Consider the following 12,073-nt stretch of genomic DNA (forward strand, 5'->3'; position numbering starts at 1 on the left):
ATTCCTGCCATCTTTGGCCAATGTCCAAAATAGAGGTACTCTTGAAATCTCTTTTCTCCTGTCTTTCTATTCCCATACTGCCTGTGGTGCTTCTCCCTTGGTTCATTTTCTCAGTAATGTCTTTTTTCAAAATTATTTCTACGTTACTATCTGGAACATCCCACTCCATGGGGGAAAAAAATCCCTAAGTCTTTCATCTTAGACATCTGCCACATTGTCACCTCAGTTATAGTTCTGAAATTCAAAGCTAATCTCACCATCCCACTACTTGTAACCTCTTTATCTAGACAGGAAGTGTTCAAACCTTAAAGAAAGGCATACAAGACCCTTCTTAATTTGGTCTCTACTGACCTTATATTTTTCTCATCACTCCTCTTTGCTGTAGTCACGCCAAGTTACCTGCAGTTCCACTAATACACTTTGTTGTCTCTAATCGCCCCTGGACCTTAACAACTGTTATTCCTTGCGCCTGAAAATTTCCCTCCCCATAGTGGGTTACTTGTTTTTCAGCTCAAGTGTGCTTGCTCTGTGAAGCCTCCTTCAGGCTGTTGGAAGTCCCTTTCTCTGTCCATCAGTGGCAACCTGTTGTCATCTTTGCACTGAGCTGTCATAGCCAAAAGCCATTACATTTTAAGTCTGTTCTGGGCCAGGAACTGTAACTTGTTCATCTCCCACCTTAGAACCTGGTAAATTCCTATTTATCCTCCAATACCATACTCAAGTGCTATATCCTCTGATTCCTCTGGGCATCATTAGCTACCCTTCCTCCGCTGTCCTTCTGAAGCATCCTTATCTTTCTGGGCACATGCTAGACACTGTGTAAATGCTGAATGAATGAATTTATGAAGGTTTAATGATTTCCTCAAGATCACAGAATAATCCAGAAGTAGAACAAGAATTAGTCATTCTTCTTTTGTTACAGACAACTCTTTTGGATTTATAAAAGACCTACTAACTAAAAATCAGCCCCCAAACTAAAATTGCATAACAAGATGCAAATTAGTTCTTCCAATTAGTTCTACTAAAAAAGAGAAGAGGCTTCTTCTAAGAGACAGAAGGAGTTTCTTTTTCCAAGTGTTTTGTTCTTAATTTCTCCAAAAGAGGTCTGTCCTGCTCATATATAGCTATGGTTATAGAAAATGCTTTGTGCCAGGCCATATTGATCCCTTCTTTTGTAGTTTATCAGGAGCCAGTGTTTTTGCTTTTTTAAAAATGTCATATACATGTTACTTTTCTTCCATAGTTTAGAGATATGTTATCTTCCTTACATCATACCAGCATCGTTTAGTTTGGCAGAAATGGGAGCAAGGCTGAAAAAACGAATCTAGCATGATTAGAGTATTTGTTGGTTAGAATATAGTGTTGAGTAATAGCTTACACCAACCCTAGTGCTTTCCACTTTTGAATCCTGGTGAACTCATACTCATCCTTCGATACCCTGCTTCAGTATCCTCAAATCCCTCTGGAAACATTAGTTACTCTTCCTGTTATGTCTCTCCAAAGCATCCCATGCCCACCTGGCCTGCATCACATTATATTCTCTATTGTATGTATTGAATACATGTCTTCCATCCTCACTGAACTGTGTACTCTTAGAAGACAGGAACTAGTCTTCATCTCTCTTTGTATATGCCCTGTACCTGACACAATACCTGGTACATATAAATGTTGGTGGCAAGGAGCTGAAAGGCAAGGCAATGATGTTCTTTGGAACAATATCACTTTCCTTATGTATGAAGGTATGGTCATTGCCAGTGATTTCTCATGTAATAGGATAGCAGTCGCTTAAAAAGAGTCTCACTCTCTTCTGAACTACTGCAGTCCCCTTTCTTAGCTCTCTTCATTTTGCAATACACATACCCTCACTTTTTTGTAGTTATATTTTTATCTGTTTATTAAAAATACATTTTACATAGCAGCCAGGAATAAAACCCACTACTCAAGCATATAGCCTCACTCAGGGCTGGGTGTTTATCTCTTTACCCCCAGCACTTTGAATGGTTCCTGGCACATAGGCTTCAATAAATATTTGTTGGTTGTATAAATTAATATATGCAAAGATGGGTTACTTAAGAGGCATATTCTTAGAGTTACTATCTGACCTCTTAAAGGGTAGTAGTTCTCTGTTTTGGTCTCAGGATTCTTTGAAACAAAAGTCAACCAAAAATCAACAAGAAAGCTTGTAATTGGTGTACTTCCCTGTAAAAAGCAATGTTAGGCTACTATAAGATCTTTTCCTTTTTAATACAACTGTGTAACCTACAGATTCTCGTTATTAAGCTGGGCAAAAGAGTATAGGGCATGCCTGGGCTACTTGCCAAAGGACACAAAACTGGTTGATGGTTGGCTAACATGACTGAATGAAGGGAATGTATCAGGCCCAGTCTCGAAGGAGAAAGAGTACTCTGAGATGATCGTTGTTTGATGCAAAGTTCTAATGCAGACTTATATATATTTATTATAAACACTGAACTTTTATCTCCTTTCCCTCCCCCAAATTTTTGTCAGGATGTATTGTAAGCCACAGTGCAGGCTCCACAGGAGTAATTTGGGAACTCTACTGACTGATTACCCCTCAGTCCTACTGACTCCAGCTCTTTGTACCAAACCCTGCTTCTGCTTTATCTGCAATTTTCTTACCATATCTTCCTTTGAGGTGAGGGCTGGGCCCTGTGCTCTCAGCCTGGGGGCTTCCCAGGGCCACAGAAAGGCTTAGGCATATGGAACTCTTCTCTTTGTGTGTGTGGGAGCACTGGGGAAGCAAAGCTAATCATGCATTGGAGTAAGGATCTGTTCTAGCATGAACCAATGGTGAGCCATTTCTCATATAAATGCACAGTGGCAGCTGCAACCAGGTCATAGAGTAATGGGCAGCAAAGGGAACAACACTATTTGATAGAACCAACAGCTTATAACTGAAGATCTTGTGTAAGCTGCTCACAGGAAAGCCATGAGAAAGCCAACATTCTCAATTGTGAGGTCATCCTTCAGAGCTGGCTTTTGGTTTCTAGAAGAATTTTCTTTGGGTAGATTATGACCTTTTCTTATACCCATGACCAGTTTTCTTTAAAGCCAAACATTCTTAGTGGAGTTAGGAGGATGGGGAATTCCTACAACTAATGCTATGGCCAGCAGAATGTTTATCCTTTACCATTTGTGAAGTGGGATAGATGGATAGTAGGCCTTGTCATGTCACATTCTTCCTTCAGTATTTGAGGGACAAGTTTTTAAGTAGATAGTGTTTCTTCTTCCTTAATCATAGCTCCGAAATAACTGAGATACACACAGCTTTTTAAAAATATGGGCAGGCGAATTGGGGTCAAATAACAAATGTTTGAAGAAGTGTTACTGCATTTTATTCTGGCTTAAATTCTTTGACCTTTAATTCTGGCAGGATGCCATATTTTATGTGAAATATACACATTGTTAAATAGATCTACATTCCCAGTTTGAAAACAATACTGAAGTCTCAAATGACCCCATGTAGCTCTTCTTTTCAGACATGGTATGGGCACCATCCTTGTAGAAAGCTAATTTGAGTACAGACAAATTGAGACCAGAGCAAGGGCCTAGAATGATGAGCCATGACAAGCAGGTTAGATGACAATGTCCATACATCTTTATGGTATGCAAAAAGCCCAAGCAAATTCAGGAATTTACATTTTAGGCTTGGATTTGAGGAAATCTGTGGCTCTTTTACTGGAGTGGATCTGGGAAAGGTGTAATTATCACCTATGCATAGTAACAGGAGCAGCTAGAACCTCAGAGACTCAAGACGTTAGTTTACCATATCCTGCTCACTTTGGCTGTTAGTCTGCATCTAATGTTTTCTATCTGAATGCTTCCTAGGATACTACATTCTCTTTTGAGAACTAGGAAATGTTTTATTATCAGGTTTTGCTTCTCTTTTTCCCACACATTTCTTTGAGGTATCATTTAAGGTAAACTCTTTTCTTATGCTTAAAAAATTTCTACCTTTGTTTTTTAAGCATTTTTTTTCTCTTAGGAGCATCAGTTGTAGAAATGAAAAACTAAAACCTGCAATGCATCGATTTGCAAATATAAATACTTGTCAGATGATCATTAGCATATTCTTGGCATTAGCTCATGCAGCCTACACAATGAATAATAAAGTAAGGTGCTGCATACATTTAGAAGCTTAAGAAGTCATTGGAAAAAGAACTATTTGTCTCACATAATATATGCAGTATATGAGGTCTGGATGCTGGAGTATACCTATCGATTTCCTTATTTGCAACCTATCTTTGAAATTTGCAACTATAATATTGCTGGTTTAATGGATTCAATTAATGTCACAGAGAACAGGACTACAGCAGAACCGTCCTCATTTGCTTGTGTATATGAGGGAGAACATGAATGTATTCTATGTGAGTATGCTTGTATGTGTGCCATTAGTGAGTTATCTTTTGCAGGATCTACGTTTGAAACTAGGCAGCTGTAAAAAGAGCTAGTTACCTCTCTTGCTCGTCTGGCTGCTTTTGCAAATCTGCCTAACAGGTAGCTCAGCTCTTCCTGATTAACTGATCTTAGAAATGGCTTCCCTCCATTACTTACTGTAATGGTATCTCCCAGGTGAGGCTCTCTGAAACAGCACACCCCTGTCTCTGATATCAAAGTTTCCTTAGTGCCCCAGAACAGACAAGCTCTAAAACAAGGCCATCTAAGAATTGGTATTACTGGCCAACAGAACCTGTTGGAGTTCTGTTAGTAAATCACCTAGCCTTGAGTCTTTGGATGAGAAACGCAGTTGAAATCAGTAAGTAGCAGCCTGAAGTGGGTTGAAATGAAAAAGCTAGAACTGTCATATGAATATTTTGGAAGGATAAAAGTGTATATATGAAAAATGTTGTCTTTGTGGGTTTGCTTGGATACATGTTGTATTGGTGTAGTGGAAAGAGAATTGAGAAGAGTTTGAGATTCTAGTCTCGGTTCTTTCACTTATTTTGTGATCCTGGTAAGTTACTTAACCTTTATGCTCTGTTAATTGCTCATGTAGAAAATGGAGATGGTACTCCATTCTTCACATGTTGGTGTCCAGCTCAAATAAGAGCAAGATGTGAAAGCTCTTTGGACATTACAAAGTTGTATAGTAAAAATTGAGGTGTTGATAATCCGATGGTAGCTGATTATGCCCAATGGCTCGGCAGTTAGACTGATATTTCCAAACATGCCTTCCTGGCTCAGACCTACTTCGAGTGGGCATATAGGCTTATGCAAAATTATGAAAAACTTACAGCTGCAACAATTGCATAGAATATATAGTTTCATTTCATTACTTTGCATGAGTATGTAATGCCTACTGGGAACAGGATACTGTATTAGGCAGTATGAAAACATACAGTTATGACGAAGGGGGCCTTACCCTCAAGGAGCTTATGATCTAGTGAGGGGAATGACATGTATAATGACTATATGCAATTTGAGACAAGATGATGGAAATGCTAAGTCGGGCCCATCTGGATGGTTAAGGTTAGTGGTTAGTCTGTCCCTTATCCACCTAGTCTGAGAATGGGAGTATGGTTTTAGAGCTGCTGGGAGACCCTGACCAGGCTTGTTATCTTTTCTGTAAAATGAGATGAATGCTCTTTCTCTCCTCTTTGGCATTTAACATATTATGCAAATTAATGTCTGAAAAGTCGCTGGATATCTTCGGATGCCAAGTTGCTGTATAAATGCAACACAATGTATAATCTTTATTTTAAATTATAATGCATCGTCACTTCTTTTGAAAGCTAGATGATTTTTTCTTTATTTTTTTTTGGCAATTAAAAACAGTCTACTACATCTTCTTACATTGTCAGTCATAAGTGTCTGAGCTGGTTGGTTCAATTGCTAATAATGCATCCCAGATAAAGTGGGTTTAATATTAGTGTAAGCTATTTAGCAAAGCAGTTTGTTTCCCAGTCACAGTCTATACCGGGAAGCTCAGCTAGCCATCTGGAAAATGTGTGCTTTTGTTTACAGGGAGCCAGCAAGTAACACTTGCATCGTTTTTCCCACAACCAAAGTACAAAATTCAGTGTATGCATCATCTTGATAATAAAAGTAGCAACCTCATCCTCAAATACAAAGAACAAGCCAGTGTTAATATCATTGTCTAAGGAGACATTGGCTGACTTTAAATCTATGTTTACTTAACACCTCAAAGTCTAGAAGCTATCATTAAAAGTTCAGTTTGTCTTGATGTATAGAGCTAATTCTTGTTATAAAGATTTCTCAAGTTCTAGAAATTTGAAATACTCTCATATTTTGTTACTCTTTTAAACATTGTGAGAGTTCTTCGACTTATTTAATATAATTTTGAGATCCTAAAATCCATCTTGTTTCTTATGTGCTTGTGTCAGTTTAGCTGTCATTTCATTAGCTCAAGGTGTCTTGCAACCCCGTTCTTTATGTAGATATATCTCAGAAACATTAGAAAGTTTACCCTGGAAATTTTCCTTAGGCTATATCTCATTCCTGTGTTAGATCCTCTAGTATGATATGGAAAGGATATTAAGAAATATTTATGTGTTCTCAATTTGTAGTGATAGCCCTGTGTGGCTGGTGGTTTTAGAGTTTTGCCTCTATGAGTATTAGATCATAGCTGTGCATCTACTGGCCTGGGCTTTTGTTTATGAAAGGAGGCCAGTATTAGTTTGTTTCTCATTGGTAAGATATGCAAATAAACAGTTATTTAGATTTTGAAAGCAGACAGGATAATACAGACATGTGGTTTATCTCTGAAGGTATCAGATCTGATGAAAATATTTATCGAAGTTGTCAATGGCTTAATAGAGGGCCTTGAAAGTTGTACGGCAAGTATTTCTGGATTCTCACCCTTCACACATCTGGGTAGAAAACCTGTGACAAATGGGCACAACTGGCATTTTTTGGTTGCATGCAATTCATCGTGTATGCCAGAGTATGAATTTTGGCCACATTAGCTAGGATATAATTGATTACCTATCTTTCCTCTTGACTCCTGGGACATGCAAGTTGGTGGCTTTTTAACCTACTGAGCATTCTCTGTCTAGTTTGGCACTGCACTGATTAATAAGAGAATGCATTTTTGAGCAATGAGAAAATGATGAAAATTGTTTATAATGCTTACTCATTTCATTTAAAGTTGCCATGCATCTTGTTATAGTCAATAATATTGTAATAACTATAGTGCCAGGTAGATACTACTAATCAGGGGGATCACTTCGTAAATTTTATAAATATCTAACCAATATGCTGTATACTTGACACTGATATAAAATAATATTACAGTCAACTCTCATTGAAAAATAAAAATTAAAAATTAAAAAAAGTGTTCCTCTAAAATGTTTTGCAGTAAATCTCTATGTCGAAAGGCAAGTCAGTGAAGGACTGTGTGTATGGGTTTATGTATATTCCTGCGTGTGCATGCCCTCACGCTTTTTGGAGGAAGGGAGGGAAGAGAAGAGAGAAGGAAGATAGGGAGGGAAAAAGAGAAGTAATCTTTCCTACTACTCTGAAAAATGAGTGTTCAGGCTCCTTGGTTATCACGAGACAAGAGGCACATTTCTCATTACTGATGAATTTCAATTGTAATTACCAAGCATTGGTAAACCACATTTAGTCCCAAGGGCTGGATCAAAATATATAAACTATCTACAGAAGCCATTTGAATTCTCTCTGAAAAACCTAGTATCCAAGTATGAAATCAGTCTGTGAACATATATAAACTATTGTTGGTTGTCTTTTAAAGTTAACTATTTCTGTACAATGCTAAGGGCTAAGTTCTAAAGTGAAATGAATGGCCTGTGGCTAGATCCAATGTGCCACTTACTTGCAAGTTCCTGTTCTATTGCAGAAGTGAACAACAACAGTTAAACTTTAAAGATAAACAGTTTTTTGATTGCGTTCCTAGACAAAAATGGTGCTTTTATACAATTCTTGAAATAGAGCCTATAGCCACCACAAACAAAATAGTCTCTTTCAAAATCTTGGAAATAATGACATCATAGGCAGATTGAACCCCAATAAATTAATAATAGTTTTGTAGAAAGCTGTCTCAGAGGAAGCACCTGGCTTAGTAAATTGGCATTGTTTACAAACATAACATAATAACATCCCCCTTTTTTCTATGTTTGTGGAATAGTCAGACTTTACCTCCCACTTGAGAAACAAATACTTTAACAGCAAGGCTTCCTTACAGGTCTCTGCCCTTTCTCCATCTATCTTTCTAAAAGTGTGCTTTGAAGCATTTGCTTTGAAGGGGAGTTAAAGATAACGAGAGCCTCCTGCATTATTTTTTGTCACCAAATCAAAATTATTTGGAACCATTAGAAGATGTAGATTGGTTCTGCCTTGTAAAGGGTAATAAAAAACTGAAGTAATATCAGGATATTCAAGGAGAACTAAATCTGAAACGTCTAGGTAAATGGAGTGATTATTTAGTTCATGATTCATGTTCATGTGTGAGATTGGACAAAGATTCTTCAACTTCATTTCTATGTTTGTAAAAGGTTTATTCCAGCTCCTTTTATAATCCCCTGATGAGTTCAATGGGAATAAAACAAATCCAGTTTGCTGGGCAGTACAATGTATGCTATATAAGCTGGGTCCTTTGGAGAATGCCTGTAATATGGACCACAGTAGGGTTGACATTTTGGTCAGGGATTTCTAGTGTATTATCAAAAAGTATAGTTTGAATTTTATATTACAAGTAGCCCCTTTTTCGCAACCTGAACTATACCTGGTCAAATAAGATCAGGATAATCAGGCAGCCTGGAAAGAAGCAGGGCATCTACCTACGTTTTGAGTCTCTGGCCAAAGACAGTAATTAGGAACAAAAAGAGCCACTTCGTTAGCCACACCCATTTATTAAGAAAGAAGGAACCTAGTATTTTAAATTACATAGGTATCTTAGTATCCTGACTGGCTTAGACTCTTACTTGCCTTATTATGCAAAATCAGCTCTGTATATCATTTTAAAGAGGCCAAGCCTGTTTCTCTGATTTCTGTCATCTCAAGTTAAATAATCAAAGTCATCAGAAAATATGTATCATCCAAATATGTTTTTCAGAAACTTCTAGGTATTTCTATTTAAATCTTCAGTTCTTTTGCAATAACTTTAAAATTTCATAATTTTTATCAAATTTCATTATCATATAAAATTTCATTATTATATAATAAGGCATTATTATATAATGCCTCATATTCAGGCATTATTTTTGAACCCAGAAAAGTAAAATAGCACACACACACACACACAAAGAAATAAAGAAAAAATAGTGCTTTGTTTCTGGTGGCAAATTCTTCTCAGTGACTTAAATTAAAACCATGAATTTGTCCAAAACGGAATAATGCCACTGGTGAAGTCAGTCTCAAACTCACTTTTCTTCTGGAGAAACAGTGAATTTAGAAGGACCAAAATCAAAATGCAAAATAGAAATCAGACCCATTAGCACTGATTTCATATTCTAGTTAAAATATGTATTAGCACTAGTAGTATCCATGAATAGGCTTGACATCAGTTTCTTTTCATTTTGCCTTGTGCTGTAGTTTTACCTATATAGGAAAATATAAGACTTATTGAGTTGTTGTTGACAAAACATTTAATACTTAGTATTTTTACTATCATGATTACTGAAAAACATACAGAATTGGTCCTAATTCATTAAGTCAATGCAAAGCATGACACTTGGGAAAGGAAAAGAGATCTCTTGTCCAATCATGATCAAGCCATGATTGTTAGTTGGCAGTCACCTATGCAGATGGAGAAGCTATTGATCAATATTTATTCTTGAATATTACAGGCTGTAGATATTTGAGAAAATTTAGAATATAGTAAAATAAAAAAAAATTCTATATAACATGATATAACTTAATTAGACTTCATGACTGAAAATAAAAAACAATGTAACAACTAAAGGGCTAAAAAATTATGATATATTATTTCTCATTACAGCAGATAATGAATGAGGAGATCCTGGTTTTGTTGTTGTTCTACTTAGGTTTGTTTATACTAAATGTTGGAATAAAGTGATGTGCTAAGGAGAGTTCTTGTGTTAGGAGAGTTCTTATGCTTTTAAATTAGTGCTAGTTAATTCTCAAATTTACGTAGATTTTTGTTACAACAGAATTTAATTTTCCTTGTTTTCAAACTACAGATCCACTTGAAGAGTACTCTTAACACCTGACTTGCATGGCAAGTTTCAGGAACCTAATGAAGGACTCGAATTAGAATAGGAAAACAGCTGGAAACAAACATTTCCTTTGGGAGTCCATGCTTTTCCAGTTCCCTTTACCCTTCCAGTGGGATGAAATCCGAATGTAATCAGCCTGAAGCACAGAATACTAAAGAATAAAGATACCAAAGAAAATTAAGAGCAGCTAAAACCCAGACTGGTTCTTACGACTTTGTTACTCCTGCCAACTACCTTGTTTCCCGTTCCAGGATATAAAATATGACAAGGAATCAGCTTGTGGTTATCTCCTCAGGAAGTAGTCCTCTCATTGGAGCTTCTCATTGCTCATGGTGACATTTGGCTCAGCTTTATCTTCTACCCACTACCTAAAGTTGGGGCATTGTTTCCTCTATCAGTACACCCCAATGCTGCTGAAACTGCCAGGTCTACTAGATTGCTTCTCAGTTCTTTCTCACAAAACAGTAGAGTGTGTTTTGTAAGTCAGGTATACACAGGTAAGAATCAGACACCAAAGCCATCCCAATGTCAAAGCAGCCAACAAATCATTGTTGTTGGCCATTAAAAATCAACAGCCAAACCTGTGTCCATTATGAACTGTAAGGAGATTGTGCTACCTGACCATGACAATTAACAGGACGGAATTTTTAGAGAAGATTATAAATTGTCAATTAAAAGACTAAGTGGACAACAGAAAATAGAGTTTCATTGTGAGAAAAGGAAGAGACCTTATGTGTTTGTGCATGCATATTGAAAAGCCATTAATTATTGCCTTCACTCTTCTCTTTGGGAAATTGCATTGTTGGTCTTTAGGGTGGCAACACCTTCCCCTCTAGAAAAGAAACCCCTCAAAATTGTCAATGCAAACCCTGAGACAACATGAGACCAATGCTTTTATTTCTAAGATGTTAGAATCCCCATATTTATTAGATTGTCTTTTATACTGCTCCTTTCTTAACTCCTGTTTTCTCTTCCTCCTTCTTTAGGAGCTGTGCAATTAGTTGTAACTGAAAATGTCTGACAGTCTGGATAATGAAGAGAAACCCCCTGCTCCCCCACTGAGGATGAATAGTAACAACCGGGATTCTTCGGCACTCAACCACAGCTCCAAACCACTTCCCATGGCCCCTGAAGAGAAGAATAAGAAAGCCAGACTTCGCTCTATCTTCCCAGGAGGAGGGGATAAAAGTAAAGTATCAGTGGCCGGGCATAAAAAAAGGGGCTAGCTTATTCTTTCATTGTCACTTTCTTTCTTGGGTAGTCATTTATTGAGCATTGGCTATTCAGGGACTACCTGACCTTTACATCTATATCTTCAGAAGTTGCATTTTATCAGAGATTAATGTTTGATTGACTTATTGTGGGTTTACAGAAAATATATCTCTGCTATGTTTGCCTTTCACATAAAATTGAATTCATAGTGTTAAGCCAAGGGAAATCATAGCAATAGCACTGTCTTGAATATATAAAGAGCGACTTCCTTTCTGATAACTTAGAGGAGAATTTACAGTAATCCCTTCTAAACTGCAAATTCTCCTTATTGGAAATTGGACTATAGGTGTATTTACTTCTGTATACCTTTTTGACAGCTGTGAAATTTTTGAACTGAGTATGTGGGGGTTCGTCCAAGTTGCCACATTATTGTCTCTCTGACTACATCACAAGGTGCTAAGAAATTTCTGAGTCATTTGTTTTCTCCCATTCTTCTGCCAGTTGTCCCCTATACATCAGCCCTATTTGCACTGAATATCATAACAATATATTATCATTTATTTTTGTGTTGTTCATAGTACCATTTGGTGCTTAAATATCATATGCTGACATTTTGATACTTCGTAACACTGGAGTATATAAAATCTTTAGTAAGTAATTGTCAGGTTGCATTAATTTGCATA

General features: G+C 37.0%; 1 protein-coding gene across 1 annotated transcript in view; it reads left to right on the forward strand.

Moving 5' to 3' along the window:
- PAK3 (p21 (RAC1) activated kinase 3) overlaps positions 1-12,073 on the forward strand; it is a 289,996-nt gene that overhangs the window by 166,374 nt on the left and 111,549 nt on the right. Inside the window, exon 4 of the mRNA XM_025050559.1 lies at positions 11,165-11,366. Within this exon, the coding sequence (XP_024906327.1) occupies positions 11,192-11,366 (175 nt within the window). The 5' untranslated portion in view covers positions 11,165-11,191. The remainder of the gene's footprint in view (positions 1-11,164; positions 11,367-12,073) is intronic.

This window comes from Pteropus alecto, unplaced genomic scaffold (genome assembly GCF_000325575.1).
Source record: "Pteropus alecto unplaced genomic scaffold, ASM32557v1 scaffold107, whole genome shotgun sequence".
NCBI lineage: Eukaryota > Metazoa > Chordata > Mammalia > Chiroptera > Pteropodidae > Pteropus > Pteropus alecto.